General features: G+C 45.0%; 1 protein-coding gene across 4 annotated transcripts in view; it reads right to left on the bottom strand.

Annotated features, from left to right (window-relative positions):
- Window positions 1–23080, bottom strand: part of drp2 (dystrophin related protein 2) — a 310714-nt gene that overhangs the window by 65657 nt on the left and 221977 nt on the right. For all 4 annotated transcript variants that reach the window (XM_054791350.1, XM_054791352.1, XM_054791354.1 and 1 more), the window contains 2 exons: window positions 20122–20323; window positions 3215–3300 (listed from right to left, as the gene is read on the bottom strand). In XM_054791350.1, the coding sequence (XP_054647325.1) occupies window positions 3215–3300; window positions 20122–20323 (288 nt within the window). The remainder of the gene's footprint in view (window positions 1–3214; window positions 3301–20121; window positions 20324–23080) is intronic.

The raw sequence follows: 23080 nt of genomic DNA, 5'->3' as shown, positions 1-23080 counted from the left end.
AACACAAAATGTATTTCTTAAATTAAACTTTTTAAGAGAAAAACATCCAAACCTACCCTGTGTGAAAACGTGATTGCCCCCTAAACCTAACAACTGGTTGGGCCACCCTGAGCAGCAACAATTGCAATCAAGCGTTTGCGATAACTTGCAATGAGTCTCTTACAGCGCTGTGGAGGAATTGTGGCCCACTCATCATTGCAGAATGTTGTAATTCAGCCACATTGGAGGATTTTTGAGCATGAACCGCCTTTTTAAGGCCATACCAAAGCATCTCAATAGGATTCAGGTCAGGACTTTGACTAGGCCACTCCAAAGTCTTCATTTTGTTTTTCCTCAGCCATTCAGAGGAGAACTTGCTGGTGTGGTTGATTTCAGCTTGAGGTCACGACCAGGCGGCCGGACATTCTCCTTCAGGATTTTTTGGTAGACAGCAGAATTCATGGTTCCATTTATCACAGCAACTCTTCCAGGTCCTGAAGCTGCAAAACAGCCACAGACCATCACACTACCACCACCATATTTTACTGTTGGTATGATGTTCTTTTTCTGAAATGTGGCGTTACTTTTATGCCAGATGTAATGGAACACACAAGTTCCAAAACGTTTAACTTTTGTCTCGTCAGACCACAGAGTAATTTTCCCAAAGGTCTTGGGGATCATCAAGATGTTTTCTGGCAAAATTGAGAGGAGCCTTAATGTTCTTTTTGTTTAGCAGTGGTTTTTGTCTTGGAACTGTCTTTCTTATGGTGGAGTCATGAACACTGACCTTAACTGAGGCAAGTGAGGCCTGCGGTTCTTTGGCTGTTGAAAAGACCAAGTTTGTGACCGCTTGGATGAGTAGTTGCTGCACTCTTGGGGTAATTTTGGTTGGCCGGCCACTCCTGGGAAGGTTCACCACCGCTCCATATTTTCGCCATTTGTGGATAATGGCTCTCACTGTGGTTCTCTGGAGTCACAAAGCTTTGGAAATGGCTTTATAACCTTTTCCAGACTGATAGATCTCAATCTCAGTTCTGTTTTAACAAGCCGGAACGGTGGCCTAGTGGTTAGCATGTTGGCCACACAGTCAGGAGATCGGGAAGATCTGGATTCGAATCTCCATTGGGAATCTCTGTGTGGAGTTTGTTCTCCCCGTGCATGGGTTTTCTCTGGGCATAGGTATCCATAGGTATGAATGTGAGTGTGAATGATTGTCTATATGTGCCCTGTGATTGGCTGGTGACCATAACCACATAATAATAACCAAAAGTTTCATTTAAAAACTGCATTTTGTGTTCAGGGTGTGTTGTCATTCACAAATATTTCAATTTGTTTGATGATCTCAACCATTTAAGTGTGACAAACTTGCAAAAAAAAAAAAATCAGGAAGGTTGACAAACGCTTATTGATATATTATGTCACATTACACAGCAATTATTGTAGAAGTCTGATCATGTGTGGTCGAGTTATTTGAGTTTCGTGTTGCTTGGCAAGTCTCTATGTTCTATGTTGTACGTTAACTTGGTTCGCAATATACCATCGGCCATATGTCTAGTATCTGTATCTGTATCCATTTTCATGTGGCCCCATTTGCCCAGTCCCTAGATCTAGTTAGTCAAAATGCAACCCTTGATTTTCGCCCTAAAATGGCCGCTTCAAAACAAAATGGCCAAGTTGCTGTTTGTTATTGAACATGGGATCTTGATACTTTTTTGTGCATCCTGTCATGAGCGATGTCGCCACCAAATTTCATTAAGATCTGTGAAACGGGTGCTGGGGAATAATTACATCCGCCAAGGAGGTTATGTTTTTGCCCGCGTTTATCTGTTTGTTTGTTTGTGTGTGTTCAAAATAACTTGAAAACTTCTGAATGGATTTGGATGAAATTTTCAGGAATTGTTGGAAATGGGACATCACTGTTTGGATCCAGGAATTTCCTAAAGGATTCTTTAACATTGCGACAAAATATCAAAAACTGATCCAGATAATGAAAAATTCCGGATACTATGATCCAGAATATGAAAAAATAGGGGACCTTTGGATTTCATAATAGGAAGACAACAAAAAATGAAGCTATTAGCATGCAACAAACACCATTATACACAGTATAGCCAAGACACTGTGGAATCTGGAGTGCCTACGGATTTATTATATCTTCACAAGCTATGGAGCTAGATCCAGAAGAAAACCGCCATTCAGAAAATGCAATTTGTCTGAATAACTACTGAACTAATATTGATATCATTATGAATCCAATTGCTAATGGTATGTTTTCATGCTCAAGGAATCTAAGTATGTAGATAGAATAATTGTAGGAACAATATTTATGGTGTAAATCACAATATGGGGGGGATCTATGGCTCTTGGCGGAGGTCCGAATGTTTTTCTATTTTTTTTTTTTTTATTTAAAAGGGACGACGAGTCCAGGGTGTAGCCCGCCTCTCGCCCAAAGTCAGCTGGGATAGGTTCCAGCATACCCAACTCGACTGAGGATATGCGGCATGGAAAAAGAACGGATGGAAATTTATAGCCAGTCAATTTGGGGTGGTGTCATTTGGGAGCTGCACCATATTGTTCAGGCATGGATTCTTATTTGTTTTCAAACACACGTGAAATTCTGACACTTTGATGGTCAATGATGAAGGCAAAAACTTTGCCGCCATGACTCTCCCACCATGTGTGCTGAAGGGGGTTCTACTGAGTGAATTTTGAGAGTTTGTGTTTGGGACCCTGATATATATATTTTTTTGCCAGACCTGACACGCTTGCAAATTTTGGTGAGTTTTCATGCATGGGAGAAAAGTCAAATTAAAAATAAACAACAAAAAAAAAAGTCTCAAAAGGGCCCGCGCACCGCTAGCGCTGGTGCGCGGGCCCTAATAATAAACATAGCAGTTTATTCTAATCAGAAGTGGGGGGAATGTTAAAAAAAAAAAAAAACAAAATAAATAAATTGAAAAAAACATTAATGAATATATGTTAAATAAATGAAAATAAAAAAACTTATCACAGTGGACACCAAAGTTCCGAAGTGGAAAGGCGCATACTGTATACAACGAAACGAAAGACATGACAGGCAGAGTGCACATGATGGACTCTTTGGTGGCGAGCAATCCTTTTATGACATCCGGTGTGGAGAATAGCTTCTCCCCATTATATCAGCAGAGCCATTTCCTCCATTAGAGCTAGTCTATAGCAGTAATAGTGGTGTAATCAGTGGGCTTGTTGTGCTTACACTTGTATTTCTCCTGGACGTCAACGTGGCACAAGCTCACCAGACCCATCTTGAAGCTCAGCATGCGCATCTTGCCATTGCGGGCACTAGTGGAATGAAAGATAAGAGGAGTTTTCAGTGATGAACAATGCATTGCGTCACATTAGTGACGCCTCTGCGGGTCGCCTTGTGAGAGGGAGAAAAAAAGTGTGGATGGATAACACGGGTCATAGCAGGACAGCACAGGTCAGTACAATGGTGTGAAATTGTATTAAACAGGCACTAAAGACACTGCAGGGAATTGTTCTTGGGTTTATGCCTCATAGGAAGATAATATAACTAACAAAATTATGGTTCGGTTTTTGGGGTAATTTCCTAGCTCCTGCCGACTCTTCCCGTCCTTTCTCTGCTGTGTGGGCAACAGAGTCCTATGGCCCAAGCTGCCTAGGACACAGTTTCTGCCGGGCAACACGTGACTGTGCAAGCATGTCACACCAGATCTAACAGATCTTGATGAATTGTTCTTGGGTTTATGCCTCAAAAGATAGATAGCATGGTCACATGTGTTGAGGCACACCTGTATTTTTTTTTCTAAGTCCAATATAGTCCAGTTTTTAGAGTAATTTCCTTAGTTCCTGCCGACTCACCCTCTCCTTTCAAGTTGCCCCAAGCTACCCAGGTGACAGTATTGTGACTGCCAACTAATGCCAATTTGTGTTATAAGGTCACGGATTCTGCCTAGCAACAAGTGAAAATGAGCTGCGGAAAGAATCGTGCAATGCAAAAATAAAGATGGCAGAAATGTTCACACTGCAGGTCAATTCTGATTTTGTGACTTGTATCTGATTTTTTTCATGTCAGTGTGAACAGCACAATTCCGATTCTTTCAAATGCGACTCAGGCCTCATTCGTATGTGGATATAAATCCCATATGTATACGATGCGACTGCAGTATGAACGGTCAGGTCACATGTAGCCTATATGTCATCGATTGACGTGTAATGGCGTGCTTACCAAGACTTTGATAAAGCTACTCACAGATGTAGGCAAAGCTCTTCTTATGTGGTGGTTCATATTACCAAAAAAACCTGACTTGTCAATGTGAACACAAAGCGTGCAGGAAGTGACATGCATGCGCAAAAGCACGACGTCGCACGCATTTCCGTGTGTTTACGGAAGCAAAGATTACAGCAGTGTATGAGCTCCTCGGTGCATTTGTGGCAATTTCAAGAATTTTGTGCAACGGGAGTCAATATTTACTTAACCAAATGATCCTGCGCAGCAGATTAAGAAGAAAGAGGGCAAGAATTATGGCTATGGCAGTTTGTGGAGAACTTGCTGCGAAGTCTGTTCCAAGGAGCGTGTGTGCTGCAGGAACCGTCAGCCGCTTAACTGACACTTTTCAAAAATATTTTTTTTAAGAGCTTTTGCCTACATCGGTGAGTGCCTTTGTCAAAGTCTCAGTAAGCACAGCCTTACATTTGTTTCGATGACCGTTCATACTAAGTTGCATTGCATACATATTGAATTTATATCCACATACGAATGAGGCCTGAGTCGTGTCTGAAAAAATCTGAGTTGTGCTGTTCACACTGACATGAAAAAGCCAGATACAGGTCACATATGAGAAAATCGGAATTGACCTGCAGTGTGAACATGACCTTAGAGAGGCAGACATTGATCTTTTCAATGTACGTCTTTGCAGAGATTTCACAGCATGCTTGCCAGCGCACCCTGGAAAACAATTCACCATTTTAATGAGCAACAATTTGAAAAAGACACAAGCATATCAAATGAGCATGTGAAGAGGGAAATGAAGATCAGCCGTCACATGGAAGGAGTGTATAATTAAATCAAGCGTCTTGAGCTGCATGTGCTTGCAGGGGGAGAAAGTAAAAAAAAAAAAAAGTGAGGTTGCTTTCTTTCCCCCCAAGGAGAGTGAATGCTTTACTTAATTTAGATGATTAAAGCCACATAAGAAGTCGAAGAAGAGCAATGCTGAGCTTCCAACTATTAAAGTAGAAGCTGGAATGGATCCAGAGACGCACACTCATAAGGAGGCAAGTGGCTGTCAATTCCTTTCTCACACACTTGTCTTGCAGCACTTCCATTTAAACCCCACTGCTGCACACTAGGATACTCCAGCCTTGTGTCCTCCATGCTAGTATAAACACATAAGCAGTGATGCGTAAAAAGACACACAAGTGAAACACACAAGCACTCAGAGAGCTCTGTCACCTGTGAAATCAATAAGTTAACAACCAGTCTATCTTGAAAGCTGAGACATGACAACACATGACAAGAGAGAGACAAGCAAATGTTAAATGGAATTTCCCATTTTGTGTTTACACAGCACCGAAGTTAGCAATCTGGATCTGATCCAAATTTAACTAGGTTTGACAGATTTTTTTTGCTCACAATTACAAAACAGGTTTTAAGATTTTTTGCAACCTATAATAAGGACCGGTATGTGTTTCATGTGACTTTAACAATTTCATTTATTTATTTTTAAATTATACTTTTTAACTATGCATTTATTATTATTACCACTAACTAAATGAGTAATCTGGATACATTCCAGATTAAACTTGTTTTGACAGATTTTTTTTACTAATTTTCACAGTCATAAAAGAGACTTTTCAAATTTTTGGAACCTAAGATAATTTAGCTTTTTATTTACCTAAAAAAATGATTATCACATACAGTAGATCTCCGGTATTTACCGCAAATGGTGAAAAAACACAGATAATGGACGCATACATAAAAAGCTCTAAAAACGCTTATTTCTCTACATAAATATGCTGCTCTCAGTAATTAAACACATTCAAATTCAGTTTTATACATCATAAAACAATTATGGGCATACAATCACGTTTTGTCAAAGCATCATCCTGCTGGAAAATATTGAGTGAATTGACTTGTGAGTCAGAGCCGTCTGCTGGGTTCATAGCGAGCACTCTTTTTTCCATGCAGATAGATCAAACCACTTTCTATTTAAGTTACCATAAAATCAACTCAATATGTACAGTACTTTCAGTGGCAAGGCCCCAAGGGTGGATTTTTCCAGGTTTCTTCAGGCCCTGGATGCTGTGGGGCTGTCTTGGTTGACACAACTCTGTAGCATCACGTTGACATCAGAGGCAGTGCCTCTGGATTGGCAGACCGGGGTGGTGGTCCCGCTTTTTAAGAAGGGGGAGCGAAGGGTGTGTTCCAGCTATCATGGAATCATACTCCTCAGCCTTCCTGGTATGTTCTATTCAGGGGTTCTGGAGAGGAGGATCCACTAGATAGTTGAATCTCTGATTCAGAAGGGGCAATGTTGTCCTGGTCATGGAACTGTGACCAACTCTACACTCTTGGCAGGATCCTTGAGGGTGCATGGGAGTTTGCCCAACCAGTCTACATATGTGTTGTGGACTTGGAGAAGGCATTTGATCGTGTTCCTCAAGGAATCTTGTGGGGAATACTATGGGAGTATGGGATACCGGACCACCTAATTCAGGCGGTTCGCTCGCTGTATGACCGGTGTCAGAGCTTGGTCCACATTGCCGGCAATACATTGGACTCATTTCCAGTGACGGTTAGACTCCGCCAGGTCTGCCCTTTGTCACCGATTCTGTTCATTACTTTTATGGACAGAATTTCTAGGCGCATCCAGATCTTTAAGGTGGATCTGGTTTGGTGGCTGCACGATTATCTTTTTGCAGATGATGTGGTCCTGCTGGCTTCATGGGGTAGTGATCTTCAGCTCTCACTGTATCGGTTCACAGTGTGAAGGAGGTGTCCAGGGCACATCCGACCGGTAGGAGGCCTTGGGGAAAACCCAGGACATATTGGAGAGACTGTCAGCTGGCCTGGGAATGCCTCAAGATTCGCCAAGAAGAGCTGGCCGGAGTGGCCGTGGAGAGGGAAGTCTGGGCTTCCCCAATTTGGCTGCTGCCATCACAACCTGACCTGGATGGAGGGATGGATGGTTGTACACTACTACTTGGGAATATCCACGGACATGAATGCTGTTTACTTGTTTTGATTTTGTTTTTAGTATTACAGACTGCTTATTTAGTGTGAAATTCTTTCATTTTTATTTAACTTAAATTTTCTAATATTTATTTAATTGTAATTATTTAATATTTATTTATTTTAATTATTTACAATTCTACAAATACACATATATATATTTTATTTTAATTGCTCATGGTTGTGCTTTAATTTATTTCAAACATGCATATAGTTGACATGGATTGCTTCATGTTACAATTCACAATTCCACATGTCCAAAAAGGAGTAGGAAGAAGCAGAGCTTGTTTAATCCTACCCCCTCTATCAATTGCTAATAAATTATTATTATTTTAAACAAAACAAACTGTCATGTTCTGCAGGACATGAGTGAGCACTTCCTGTTGGGGGGAAGTTTCAGTCGCTTCACTCCAGTGCACAGCTGGTCGCAATCACAATTAGTGGGGTTTAAAAGCCGTCACAGGGACGGTGCTGGTTCATTGACTTGTTGCTCCTCACCTGTGCTGTCACCTGAACTATTCACAAACCTGTTACCTTTGCCAATCGCTTGTTGTCACGGACCCTTTTTCTCTGTCACCTTTTGTGTGTTATCCTGCACTACTGTGTGTATAGATGGGTTCCAATTTTAGTACTTTGTTGAGCAGGCCCTTGCAATGATGATATCAAAGTCAAATGTTATTGAATGTAATCCGTCTGACTGCATGGTTCTTTCTTTGTGGGTTGTAAATCTTCCATTTTCCTGGTTGTCATGGTAATATGATGTTTACTATGTATCTAGATTGTTCATATCTTTGACAACAAGAACTCTTGCTTCTGCTAGACCTCCCTTTAGCTCGATAGATGTAGATTTTACTGTTGGTGCTTCAGGTGCTTTGTATCTTACCCTGCTTCCTCAAGTCTCGTGCTTTCTTGGCGAGGTCAGCGTTGCGTTTTGTCAGATGCTCATTCATTTAGACCAGGGGTGTCAAACTCATTTTCACTTAGGGCCACATCGACATAATGGCTGTCCTCAAAGGGCCAGATGTAACTTAAAATAAATAAAAATAATAAAAAATAATAAATAAAACTAAATGTAATCGAATGTAATGTAAAATAAACGTAACAACTCCTTAATGTTAAATGACTCTAAATTTATGACTTATTCAAGTGACAAACATTACAGTTGCATAGAAAAAATCTCTTTACTTGTCGCTGTGTTATAACATAAATCATTTGAATATGTCAGCTTATGAAACCCACACTATTCCATCAATCAAGGATCAAACTATCCAAGTGAATTAAGAAAAATAACATAAAACACAAGTAATGACATTAACTTTGTTCCAAACGTTTTTGTCAACGTTAAAATGGGCTTAATTACTGTAAAATCAACAATTGTGAGCTGCTAACAACATGTATGTCAGATGTAGCATTTTACAAAAAAAAGGCTGCACAGTCTTGCATCCAACTGATGGTTTGACTACAATAATTTGTCTGCATCCAAACATAAAACCTGCAAATACTAAATAATTGCAACAGCAGCTACACATAAATAATATGTAATCAACTAAAAAATACAAAATAAAAGTTGATTCAGTATATTGGTCAAGTTTTTAGGTTAGCAACTAAAAACTGATATTTTTTAAAGTCTGTAATTGGTCAGGACACACCTGCTCACAGACCTTCAGCATGCACTGCTTCAAAAAACGTTACCTCTGAAAAAGCCTTGGAAGCGTGGGCAATTTCTTCAGCCACAAGAAAGCTAGCTTCCACTGCCGCACTGTTTTTGGCTGTGGATTTCTTGACCACACTCTGCTGCAACCGCAGTTTGCCTTCTAATTCTTGGGCAATTTGATGCTTTTCTTGAAGGCTAGCTTTGGCGTACTTTGCTCCGTGTTTAGTGTCAGAATGCCGACGCAGATTGTACTTGTTAACAACCGACACCGCTTCGTAACACAAAAGACATACCGATCTTTCTCCTTGAAGCACAAACAAGTATCCCTCCTCCCATCTTTCTTGAAACGGTCTTCCATCTGCGTCAACTTTTCTCTCCCTGGATCATTATTTATTTGTCAATTCAACTCTCTGGCATTGATGTGGAGACACTGCCGATTAGTAGCGGTGAGCCGTCACTTTGTATTGTAGTTGACAAGCATTGTGGGAAATGTAGTTTGACACCTGTGATGTAGACGTTCGTGCCTCTCAGCTTTTTTCCCCGTTTTAACATTGCAGTTTTAAATTCCCTGGTGGTGAACTTAACAATGATGACAAGTGTTGTATTGTTCCTGCCATATAGTGGGATGCAAGTGTCGATGGCGTTGATATCTGCATCCACCTCCTTTGATTGTAGGAAGTTGGCAAACTGTTGCTTTGTTGAAGGAACATCCATTACATCTGGTCCTCTGCTTTGGACTGCCCTGTCTTTTGACTTGGGTGTAATTGAGAGCCCTGTGAGGATCACTTAGTTCATTCGTGCATTCTAATCCATTTCATCAGTTATATTTCTCATTTGCTCAGTGATATTTTCCTTTGCTCCTTTCTCTTCCTCAAGAGTGGTGCGCAAGGCAGCATTATCCTCCAATAGTGCTTTGATATCATCCTGTAGAATATTGATATCATTGCATAATGCTCTATTTTCTTCCATAGCCTCCTTAAGAGCAGCTCGCAAGGCACCATTTAATCCCTTTGGGATTAATAATTCATTTAAAAAAATAACCTACCGAAGCTAAAGTAACCACAAAAACAAATCCAGGTTGAAAAATAAATTAAAATATGTAAAGAATACAGTACATCAACAACTGTATTAAAGGAGGAAGACGAACAAGCATGACTACACAGAAGGATCATACCTCCCTGAGGGCCAAACATACTTTTACACATTTACACCTTCATCCAGATCTGTATCAAACTGTATTTGCGTCTTCCACGCACCTTGCTTGCACAAAGTTTCATGAAAATCAGATGAGTAGTTACTTTTTACATAATAAACACACATGACTGGAAATACTGTACAGTATAAACTCTTGGCTGAATTTAAAACGGGCACGCACGCGCACACACACACACGCACACACACACGCACGCACACACAGTCACTACCGCTGTTATTTATATGAAAACCAAAAGCAATTACTGGAATTTATGGAGGATGAAGTCTCTGATTGTCTCATTAGTAGCAAGTACTTAAGAGCGACCCACCAAATTTACAACACTCATGGGTTTACCCTCTGTCATGTTTCTGTCTCTGCTCCGTGAGACCGCAAAAAAGAGACAATAAGGCCCAAACAATATGTGCGTTGGAAGTTGACATGAAAGATGATTTGTTTCCACTACTAAAGAAGGCAAGATTGATCCAGTGCGCTACTGGAGATTTAGTCGTGTTATGGCACTTTAAAGACATCTGTGCACAAAGCCTATGACACACTCATTATGCAGGAGGACTGTTATACACTTTTTATTGCAACTGTACACGCATTACACCTTAAGCTCTATTGCTGTATGTCATATTTGGACTCAAGTGACAAAAGTGATACCGAGCAATTGTAGCTGTATACAAGTATTATTATTTATATTATTATTTGTTGTGTGTTATACCTCATTAAAAGCTTAATTAATTGCCCCAGATCTCACTGACTCAAATGACACCGGGCAAATCGACAACTTACGTGCTACAAAGTGAACGTGCAGAGATTTAATGGCCCCATGTACAGTAAATCTGGCATACTGCACATTGCATATACAGTACGGTATGTATTAACAATCCCTTTTAAGGCATATATTGAAATGTTTGCAAATTCAAAATGTCAACTATTGACGTATTGGAGTAAATTATATATATACAATAAGTCCCCGACGAACGAACATCCGACGTGCGAACACTCGTAGATACGAACACAAGCCGACTGGTCTATTTTTTTTCCATGAAAGTTTTTCGAAAATTGCCATATTTTGTCATTTAAATTTTTTCGAAATACAAAGGCGCTATTTTTGTATTGCGCGCCACTCCCCCGCTACGAATGGTGGGTAGCAGCATCCCTCTTGCGCGATCTTTCTCAGTTCGTCTGCACTTGTCGCTGATAACATCTCCGAGCACGCGGTTTGTACCCCATTCGATACTTTACAGAGATGTTTGTTATCCGTTATCATGGCTGATAAATCGAGCGCAAGTGCTAGTAGTAGTGGCAGGAAACATCAAGCAATTTCTATGGAAACGAATGTGGCCATCATCAGGAAGTTGGACGGTGGCGAGAAAATGGCTAATGTAGCGCATGCTTATGGAGTGAATCGCTCAACCACAGGAACAATTTACAAAGGCAAGGTTCGAATTATGGAACATGTGAAGACTTCTGTACCAATGGCATCCACTATCATTAGAAAGAGGAGTCTAACGACGACGAAGATTTGTCCTTTTTTTCAATAATTCCTCCTCCTGCTCCACCACTACCACCAACGATGTATATGCTCGACCACTCTTCTTCAAAGGTAAATAGCATTTATCATTACGTATTATTATATAATTTTTATTATTGTTTTTTTCATTAATTATCCTCGTTTAATATTACTACTGCATCCAAACTCATATTTACATACATACACATACACTGTATATGTATACACGTACATGTAGTACCTATATCATTGGTAATATTACCTTTTCCCCTACTTAAGAACGGTCGTCGGGGACTTAGTTGGGGACTTAGTGTATTATATATATATTGCTCAAAAAAATTAAAGGAACACTTCGAAAACACATCAGATCTAAACTGGGGGAAAAATGATCTTGAATATCTTTCCTGATAATAAGTGGGTGATGTATTAGTAACAAAATGATGCCACATAATTTGATAGAAATGAAAATGATCACCCTATAGAGGGGGGAAATCAAAGACACCCGAAAAATGAAAGTGAAAAAATGATGCAGCACACTGGTCCATTTTGCTAAAATGTCATTGTAGCAACACAAAATGATTCTCAGTAGTTTGTGTGGCCCCCACGTGCTTGTACGCATGCCTGACAACGTCGGGGCATGCTCCTAATGAGACTACGGATGGCGTCTGGGGGATCTCCTACCAGATCTGGACCAGGGCACCAATGAGCTCCTAGGCAGTCTGAGGAGCAACCTGGCGGCGCCGGATGGACCTAAACATAATGTCCCAGAGGTGTTCTATTGGGTTTAGGTCAGGTGAACGTGGGGGCCAGTCAATGGTATCAATTCCTTCATCCTCGAGGAACTACCTGCATACACTAGCCACATGAGGTTGGGCATTGTCGTGGACCAGGAGGAACCCAGGTCCCACTGCACCAGCGTAGGTTCTGACAATGGGTCCAAGGATTTCATCCCGATACCTAATAGCAGTCAGGGTGCCATTATCTAACCTGTAGAGGTCTGTGCGTCCTTCCAGGGATACGCCTCCCCATCACTGACCCACCACCAAACCTGTCATGCTGAATGATGTTGCAGGCAGCATAACGTTCTCCACGGCATCTCCAGACCCTTTCACGTCTGTCGCATGTGCTCAGGTTGAACTTGCTCTCATCAGGGAAGAGCACAGGGCACCAGTGGTGTAGTTGCCAATTCTGGTGGTCTATGGCAAATGCCAATCGAGCTCTACGGTGCTGGGCAGTGAGCACAGGGACCACTACAGGACGTCGGGCCCTCAGGCCACCCTCATGGAGCCTGTTTCTGATTGTTTGGTCAGAAACATTCACACCAGTGGCCTGCTGGAGGTCATTTTGTAGGGCTCTGGCAGTGCTCATCCTGTTCCTCCTTGCACAAAGGAGCAAATACCGATCCTGCTGATGGTTGAAGGACCTTCTACGGCCCTGTCCAGCTCTCCTGGAGTAACTACCTGTCTCCTGGAATCTCCTCCATGCATCCAGGTACCGCAGTGATGCCCTGGTCCAGATCTGGGAGGAGATCCCCCAGGACACCATCCGTAGTCTCATTAGGAGCATGCCCCGACGTTGTCAGGCATGCGTACAAGCACGTGGGGGCCACACAAACTACTGAGAATCATTTTGAGTTGCTACAATGACATTTTAGCTAAATGGACCAGTGTGCTGCATCATTTTTTCACTTTCATTTTTCGGGTGTCTTTGATTTCCCCCCTCTATAGGGTGATCATTTTCATTTCTATCAAATTATGTGGCATCATTTTGTTCCTAATACATCACCCAATTATTATCAAGAAAGATATTCAAGATAATTTTTCTCCCATATTAGATCTGATGTGTTTTCGAAGTGTTCATTTAATTTAATTGTATTAATATTTTATTCATTAGGTTTTTTTTTCATTTTAGTTATTTTATTATGTATACACTAGGTCCCCAACTTACGAACATCTGACTTGCGAACATTCGGAGATACGAACGCAAGCTGACTGGTCTATATTTTATTTTATTTTGCCTTGTAGTAACTCCATATTTATACTGCTACATGCTTGACCAGTAGAGGGCACTGTGACACTGCTAATGGGACCAACAGGTAGAGGAAGAAGGTGGGGAGAGAGTGTAAAGGAGAAATACAAAGCTAAATTGTAGCTGTACGATGCAACCTGGACAGAGCGTGTGATTAAAGTTTATGAAGGGTTAATAGGCCTGCTTAATTCTACACCACCCATAGAACACTACCTCTTTTAGAAGAGTCTAACGACGACGATTTGTCCTTTTTTCAATAACTCCTCCTCCTCCTCCTCCTCCACCACAACGACGTATGCTCGGCCACTCCTCTTCAAAGGTAAATAACATTTATCATTACCATTCCATTCCATTTTCCTCCGCTTATCCGGGTCCGGGTCGCGGGGGCAGCAGTCTCAGTAGGGAAGCCCAGACTTCCCGGTCCCCGACCACCTCCTCCAGCTCCACCGGGAGGACACCGAGGCGTTCCCAGGCCAGCTGTGAGACATAATCCCTCCAGCGTGTCCTAGGTCTTCCCCGGGGCCTTCTCCCAGCTGGGCATGCCCAAAACACCTCACCAGGGAGGCGTCTGGGAGGCATCCGGACTAGATGCCCGAGCCACCTCAGCTGGCTCCTCTCGATGTGAAGGAGCAGCGGCTCTACTCTGAGCTCCTCTCGGATAACCGAGCTCCTCACCCTGTCTCTTAGGGTGAGTCCCGCTACCCTACGAAGAAAACTCATTTCAGCTGCTTGTATCCGCGATCTCGTTCTTTCGGTCATGACCCAAAGCTCATGACCATAGGTGAGGGTGGGAACATAGATCGATCGGTAAATTGAGAGCTTTGCCTTCCGGCTCAACTCTCTCTTCACCACGACGGTCCGGTACAGCGACCGCATTACTGCAGACGCTGCGCCGATCCGCCTATCGACCTCACGCTCCAACCTTCCCTCACTCGTGAACAAGACCCCGAGATACTTGAACTCCTCCACCTGGGGCAGGACCTCATTCCCAACCCGGAGGGAGCAATCCACCCTTTTCCGACTGAGAACCATGGCCTCGGATTTGGAGGTGCTGAGTCTCATCCCAGAAGCTTCACACTCAGATGCAAACCGTCCCAGTAAACGCTGCAGGTCACAGCTCGATGAGGCCATCAGGACCACATCGTCTGCAAATAGCAGAGATGAGATCCTAGTGCCCCCGAACTGGACTCCCTCGACACCTTGGCTGCGCCTAGAAATTCTGTCCATGAAAATTATGAACAGAATCGGTGACAAAGGGCAGCCTTGGCGGAGGCCAACGTTCACCGGAAACAGGCTTGACTTACTACTGGCAATGCGAACCAGGCTCCTGCTCCGGTTGTACAAGGACTGAATGGCACGTAGTAGCGCGCCACCAATCCCATACTCCCGGAGCACCCCCCACAGGACACCGCGAGGGACACGGTCGAATGCCTTTTCCAGGTCCACAAAGCACATGTAGACCGGTTGGGCAAACTCCCAAGTACCCTCCAGGACCCTTGCAAGGGTGTAGAGCTGGTCCAGTGTTCCGCGACCAGGACGAAAACCACATTGCACCTCCTGTAGCCGAGGTTCGATTAACGGTCGTACCCTTCTCTCCAGCACCCTGGAATAGACTTTCCCAGGGAGGCTGAGGAGTGTGATCCCCCTATAGTTGGAACACACCCTCCGGTCACCCTTCTTGAAAAGGGGGACCACCACCCCAGTCTGCCAATCCAGAGGTACTGTTCCCGACTTCCACGCAATGTTGAAGAGACGTGTCAGCCAAGACAGTCCCGCAACATCCAAAGCCTTGAGGAATTCAGGGCGAAACTCGTCCACCCCCGGAGCTTTGCCACTGGGGAGCATTTTGACTACCCCAGATACCTCAGCCACGGTGATGGAACTGTCCGCGTTCGTATCCTCAGTCTCTGCTTCCTCTAGGGAAGGTATGTCAGTGGGATTGAGAAGGGCCTCAAAGTATTCCTTCCACCGCCCAACTATATCCTCAGTCGAGGTCAGCAGGCTCCCGTCCCCACTGTAAACAGTGTGGACCGGGCACTGCTTCCCCTTTCTGAGGCGCCGGACGGTTTGCCAGAACCTCTTCGAGGCCGACCGAAAGTCGTGTTCCATGGCCTCACCGAACTCCTCCCACACCCGAGTTTTTGCCTCGATCACCGCCGAAGCCGCGTGCCGCTTGGCCTGCCGGTACCCGTCAGCTGCTTCAGGAGTCCCACAAGCCATCCATGCTCGATAGGACTCCTTCTTCAGCTTGACGGCAGCCCTGACCTCTGGTGTCCACCATCGGGTTCGGGGCTTGCCGCCACGACTGGCACCGACCACCTTGCGGCCGCAGCTCCGATCGGCTGCCTCAGCAATGGAGGCACGGAATAGAGCCCATTCGGACTCGATATCCTCGTCCTCTCCCGGGATGCAGGAGAAGCTCTGCCGGAGGTGAGAGCTGAAGACTCGACGAACAGGAGACTCTGCCAAACGTTCCCAGCACACCCTCACTACACGTTTGGGTCTCCCGGGTCTGTCCGGCATCCTCCCCCGCCATCTAATCCAACTCATCACCAGGTGGTGATCAATTGACAGCTCAGCCCCTCTCTTTACCCGTGTGTCCAAAACATGCGGACGCAGGTCTGATGATACGACTACAGTCGATCATAGACCTGCGGCCTAGGGTGTCCTGGTGCCATGTGCACTTATGGACATCCTTATGCTGGAACATGGTGTTTGTGATGGACAAACTGTGGTTCGCACAGAAGTCCAACAACATCACACCGCACGGGTTCAGATCGGGGAGGCCGTTCCTCCCAATCACGCCCCTCCAGGTCACACTGTCATTGCCCACATGGGCGTTGAAGTCTCCCAGCAAAACGACAGAGTCACCAGTTGGGGTGCTCTCCAGCACCCCTCTGATGAACTCCAGGAAGGCTGGGTACTCTGAACTGCCGTTTGGCGCGTACGCACAAACGACAGTCAGGACCCTTTCCCCAACCCGAAGGCGTAGGGAAATGACCCTCTCGTTTACCGGGGATGACTCCAACACAGAGGCACCGAGCCGGGGGGCTATTAATAAGCCCACACCAGCTCGCCGTCTCTCCCCTGCAGCAACTCCAGAGTAGAACAAGGTCCAACCCCTCTCGAGGAGTTTGGATCCAGAACCCAAACTGTGGGTCGAGGTGAGTCCGACTATATCTAGTCGGAATGTCTCAACCTCTCTCACAAGTTCGGGCTCCTTCCCCGCCAGAGAAGTGACGTTCCATGTCCCAAGAACCAGATTTGGCCGCCGAAGACCAGGTCGCCTAGGTGCCCGCCCTCGACCGCCACCCAAAACGCAATGCACCGGACCCTTATGCTTGCCCCCGCAGGTGGTGGGTCTACGGGGGGGAGATCCCGTGTGGCTTCTTCGGGCTGAGCCCGGCCGGGTCCCACGGGTGAAAGCCCGACCACCAGACGCTCGCCTGCGAGCCCCTCCCCCAGGCCTGGCTCCAGGGTGAGGCCCCGGTATCCCACTTCCGGGCGAGGTGCGGTCTCTCCTCGTGTGTTTATTCATAGGGGTCTTCTGAATCACTCTTGGTCTGGTCCGTCACCCAGGACCTGTTTGCCTTGGGAGACCCTACCAGGGGCATATAGCCCCAGACAACATAGCTCCTAGGATCACTCGGGCACACAAACCCCTCCACCACGGTAAGGTGGTGATTCACGGAGGGGATTTATCATTACGTATTATTATATCATTTTTATTATTGTTTTTTTCATTATTTATCCTAGTTTAATATTACTACTACATCCAAACTCATATTTACATACATACACATATACTGTATATGTATACACGTACATGTAGTACCTATATCATTGGTAAATTATCTTTTGTTGGACTTACAAACAAATCGACTTGCGAATGGTCGTCTGGAACCAATTGTGTTCGTTAGTTGGGGACCTAGTGTATACAAATATATATATTTTTTATTTTAGTGACTTCTCCCTGTGTATTTTTTTAATTTCTCCATATATATTTGTGTGAATGAGACAATTATTTTTTATTAATATTATTAATTTTTATTGTGATAAATGAAAGAAGAAAATGTGTTAATATTAATAATAATATTAGAATAATACTGCCATGTATTAATAAGTCATATGTCATTGTGTGATGTTATACTGTCAACTTCAGAACCAGCACCCCCAATCCCTCCTCCTCATCTCCGGTGACTTCAATCATGCTTCCCTGTCCTCTGCTCTTCCCACCTTCACCCAGTATGTCAAATGCCACACTAGAGACAATAAAACTTTGGACCTCCTGTATGCAAACATCAAGGATGCATACACCTCACCCCCCCTGCCCCCGCTGGGTCGTTCTGATCACAACCTCGTCCATCTCGTCACAGACTACACTCCAGTAGTGAATAGACAACCCCCTGTGAAGAGGCCTGTGAAGCAGTGGTCTGAGGAGAGCAGTGCTAGGCTCAGAGACTGCTTCCAGACAACAGACTGGGAAGCGCTCTGTAGTCCCCATGGCAGTGATGTTGACAGCGTGACACACTGCATCACAGACTATATAAACTTCTGTGTGGAGAACACTGTGCCCTCCAAGTTGGTGCGGTGTTTTCCCACCAACAAACCCTGGGTGACCTCTGAGATTAAGGCCCTGCTGAATAAGAAGAAGAGGGTCTTCAACTCGGGGGACAAGGAGGAGCTGTGCAGAGTCCAGAGGGAACTCCGGCATAAGATCAGGAAGGGGAAGGACTGCTACAGGAGGAAACTGGAGAAGCGGCTGGAGGAGAATAATGCCAGGGAAGTCTGGAGAGGCCTGCAGACCATTACAGGCCATGGTAAACGAGTGGGGAGAAACCAAGCCAGTGTGGACAAGATCTGGGCAGATGAACTCAATCGGTTTTTCAACAGATTTGAGTCTGCCCCCCCTCCCTCCCCTACCAACTCACCACTCTTCACCCCCACATCCCCATCCCAGCCATCCTCTACCCCCCTCTCCATAACTCTTGATCAGGTGAGGAGTCAGCTGAAGAAGATCAAGGCAAGGAAGGCCCCGGGACCGGACGGCATCAGCCCTAGAATCCTCAAGGACTGTGCTGAACAGCTCTGTGGAGTTCTCAGGCACTTGTTCAATCTCAGCCTGAGCCTGGAGAAAGTCCCAGTCCCTGTGGAAGACCTCCTGTGTGGTCCCGATACCAAAGACACCGTGTCCCAAGGAGCCTAACCACTTCAGGCCTGTTGCCTTGACCTCTCACCTGATGAAGACCATGGAGAGGATTATCCTGCAGCACCTGCGACCCATGGTGGGCACTCAGCTGGACCCCCTGCAGTTTGCTTACCGGCCTCGGATCGGAGTGGACGACGCAGTGATCTACCTGCTGCACATATCACTGCAACACCTGGAGGACAGCGGGAGCGCTGTGACGGTCATGTTTTTTGACTTCTCCAGTGCCTTTAACACCATCCAGCCGTCACTACTCAGACTGAAGATGGAGAGTGTGGGAGTAGACCAACACCTGACTGCATGGGTTATAGACTACCTCACCAACAGACCACAGTATGTGAGGCTCCGTCACTGTGTGTCTGACATGGTACTCTGCAGCACAGGTACCCCTCAGGGTACGGTGCTCTCCCCTTTCCTCTTCAACCTCTACACCTCGGACTTCACACACAACTCCACACAGTGTCACATCCAGAAGTTCTCCGATGACACAGCCATTGTGGGTTGTGTTTCAGATGGGAACGATCTGGAATACAGGACGGTCATCAGGGACTTTGTCAGCTGGAGTGAGCTTAACCAGCTGCAACTCAACACCAGCAAGACAAAGGAGATGATCATTAACTTCCAGAGGAAAATATCCCATTTCACAGCGGTGAACATCCAGGGAGCGGACATAGAGTTGGTAGACAGCTACAAATTCCTGGGTGTTCACCTTAACAACAAACTGGACTGGTCCGTCAACACCCACGCCCTATACAAGAAGGGCCAGAGTCGCCTCCACCTGCTGAGGAGACTGAGGTCCTTTGGTGTGTGCAGGACTCTTTTACGGACCTTTTATGACTCTGTGGTGGCCTCAGCCGTCTTCTATGCTGTGGGCTGCTGGAGAGGGGGCAGCACGGACAGGGACAGGAGCAGGATCAATAGACTGATCAGGAGAGCGAGCTCTGTCCTGGACAGTCCTCTGGACTCCGTGGAGGAAGTGGGGGAGAGAAGGATGTTGGCTAAGCTGACATCCATCATGGACAACACCGCTCCCCTGCTACATGACACTGTGGGTTCCCTTAGCAGCTCCTTCAGCAGCAGACTGTTACACCCACGGTGTAAGAAGGAGAGGTTCCGCAGGTCCTTCATACCGACCGCTGTCAGGCTCTACAACACCTGCACCACCTGAACCATGTTGTAGTCAATATGTATTCTTTACACTGTATTCTTTATTTGCGTATCTTGCTTGCTGCTGTAACAAGTGAATTTCCCCGCTGTGGGATAAATAAAGTACAAATACAAATACTGCGTGTCGCTACAGTTGTCCCACCTGTCGTAGACGTTGAGCAGCCAGTTGAGACACATGTCCACGCAGAGTGGAACGTTCACCAGGACAGTCCTTTCTTCCTCCAGCCTCTCGTAGAGAGCCGTCAGGCCGTGGATGACCTCCACCACGTCCATCACGTGCTCCGCTTGATGGAGCTCCTGTTCCCGAAACACCTCCGCTAGGTTGTTCAGCGTCACTAAGTCCACTAAGGACACAAAACACACACACATCAACAACACAAATGCAGTATGTCTTCTGTCAAATTCGGCTTATTAGAGAATATTGTTAAAAATAAACGTCACATGACTGTACGTGTATTTATCAAAGAACGTGACAATTTTTATGACAATTATGATGCTAAAAGTATGTGTCTTTCAAAACCCTGATACAATTGATGTGGCAATTGCGATTAATTTTAATACCTATGTGAGAGAACAATGACACACATTATTACATATTATGAATACTAGGTGGTTGTACAAAGTAAACAAATGGAAAGAAAAGACACTTAAAGTATGATTTGAGTATCGTTGTCACAGCTATTCAAATGATTGTAACAAGAGAAGACCGGAGAGACCACTGGTATGTGACAGCTATTGTTGTTCCTAAGTTACAAACTGCATAGTAATGAGTAATAATTTGATGCTATTCCTCTCTGATTCTAAGGTTACAACTTAACCTGTGCTCCTGTAAATAGTAGAAGTGTGAAATAAAACTCAAGAAAGTCTACTGGAGTTGATGAAGGGTCCTCTACAATCTTCTCTGCCATTTCAATTCAAGTTCAGGCTGGTGCAAGTCCTAAACAACTTGGCAGTTGATAGACAGCTGCTGACCAAATGGTCAAGGTCAGGGAAGGTCAAGACCAATGGAAAGTCGAGCAGCAAAACTCAGGTCACTTAGAAAGAAACATAGTATAACTGCTAATGGTTCCTTCTCAAGGAAAATTAACTTCGTTCTCGAGGCGGCAGTCAAGATGACGGAAACAGAGCTTCGGGGGGAACTCACCACACTCTACAAATGAAATTGAAGACCCAAGTTCCGTACCAAACAACTAAAACGCAGTGAAAGCAACACAACAAACAAGCGTATAAAACGCAAGTCCATGAGATGGTCGAGATAGGAGCCGCAACAAGACTCAGTGACAAGACTTTAGAGACCTGGAAAGGCCCAGTATGGTTCGTCAGTCACCTGGTAGCCCCGAATCCTCACTCTGTAACAACTCCTGTGCGGCTCGTATGGAACAGCAGTCAGATGTTTGAAAGGGATAAGCATGAATGACATACTTCTGAAGGGACCTGATGTCCTTAACCAAATCAGAGGCGTTCTGTTAAGGTTTAGGACAGGAGTATATACGGCTTTGGGCGACATAAAAAAAAAATGTACAACTCAGTGTGTTTAGAGGACCGAGAGCTGCACTTACACAGGTTCCTTTGGAGAGACAACTCAGATGAGGAGATGAGGGAGCCACATGGGTCACCAGGGTCAGCACTGGGGATAAACCAGCCGGATGTATCACTCAGGTAGCAATGCAGGAGACCGCGGAGTTAAGCATTTTTTCCCACATGGAGGAGGAACTTAGGGTTCTAGAAAAGGACAGCTACAGTATGTCGACGACATCCTTACCTCTCACAACCACCTTGAAGAAATCAAGAAAATCACCCGGGGGTTGAGAGGATCCTGTAGGCTGAGGGATTTTTTCTCAAGCCTTGGGTGCGACCAGGTCAAAGTGGGAGGAAGCTGGACAAAACAACCCCAAGCCAGCAGGGACTTTCATCCTCCCTAAACAGCTGAAGGATGATAAAGCTCTGGGGGTTGGGTATCTTGTAGAAGACGACCAACTATACATAATGGCAGCCATCAACTTTTCAAAGAAAAAAAAGCAAATGAGAACCGGGGACAATCTTGCAAAGAAGGAAGTGCGGGACAACACGCCAAACCCCTTGACAAGATGAGAACTCTTGATCCAAATCACAGGACTGCATGACCCTATTGGTCTTGTAACACCAATTAAACAGAAGGGAGCAGTCCTTGTCAGGAAAGCATTTCAAGAAGCTGGGGAGGGAAATCAGCACATGACACATGGGATAAACCGCTGTCTGAAAGTTTAAGAGAAGACGCTATTAGACTGTTCGAAGAACATGTTCAAGTAGCAAAAATGAAATTAGCCTGAAGTTTAACACCAGTCACCTGGCAAGGAGAGCCGATTGGGATCACATTGTCTGATGGAAGCGACAAAACCTGTGGAGCGGTGATATACTTAAGGTGGGAAACGGACAAAGGGGTTGATGTACAGCTCGTCGACTCTCAAGCCAAATTGACTCCGCTAGATCAGAAGGGGCACGTTGTCAAGACTGAAGTCTGTGGAGCTGTCTTTGAAGCTCGACTCAGGAAATACATGGGAAGACAGGGCAGATTGAATGTTGACCACTGGTTCCACTTCGTCGACAGCCAAACCGTCCTAGGTGCTATTCAGAGAGAGCTACGGATACCAAACCTTCTTTGCCAACCGAATAGGAGAGATACAAAAAGCTGGACCGTTTGGAGACTGGTGGTGGATTTAATATTGCCGACATCATCACAAGAGGATGCACTCCTGACGACCTGACGGAAAACTCTTTGTGGCAAAATGGACCGGAATTCCTGAAATAGCCGGGTTGAGACATGGTCTAAAAAATCTGCAACGGAAGTTGTATCTCAAGCTAGAGACCGAGTGGACAAACTCCAGAGAAGAGCATTTTCAGCCTCACTGCTGTGTCAAGAGAAAACATCTACCGATCCAACTCCCGGAGGTGAGGCAGTCAAAACCCTTATCGATGTAACGAGATTCAGTAGCCTTTCCAAGTTAGTAAAAGTGGTAGCTTTAGTATGGTGAATCACGAAAAGGTGGCTCAAGTTAGGTAAAGGGAAAAGTGCGGGGTCAAAGTGAGAGGTGGCTGATCACACAGTGGGAAGAACCAAAAAG

The sequence above is a fragment of the Dunckerocampus dactyliophorus genome, chromosome 11 (genome assembly GCF_027744805.1).
Source record: "Dunckerocampus dactyliophorus isolate RoL2022-P2 chromosome 11, RoL_Ddac_1.1, whole genome shotgun sequence".
NCBI classification, from domain to species: domain Eukaryota; kingdom Metazoa; phylum Chordata; class Actinopteri; order Syngnathiformes; family Syngnathidae; genus Dunckerocampus; species Dunckerocampus dactyliophorus.
This window is presented reverse-complemented; position numbering and strand designations above follow the sequence as displayed.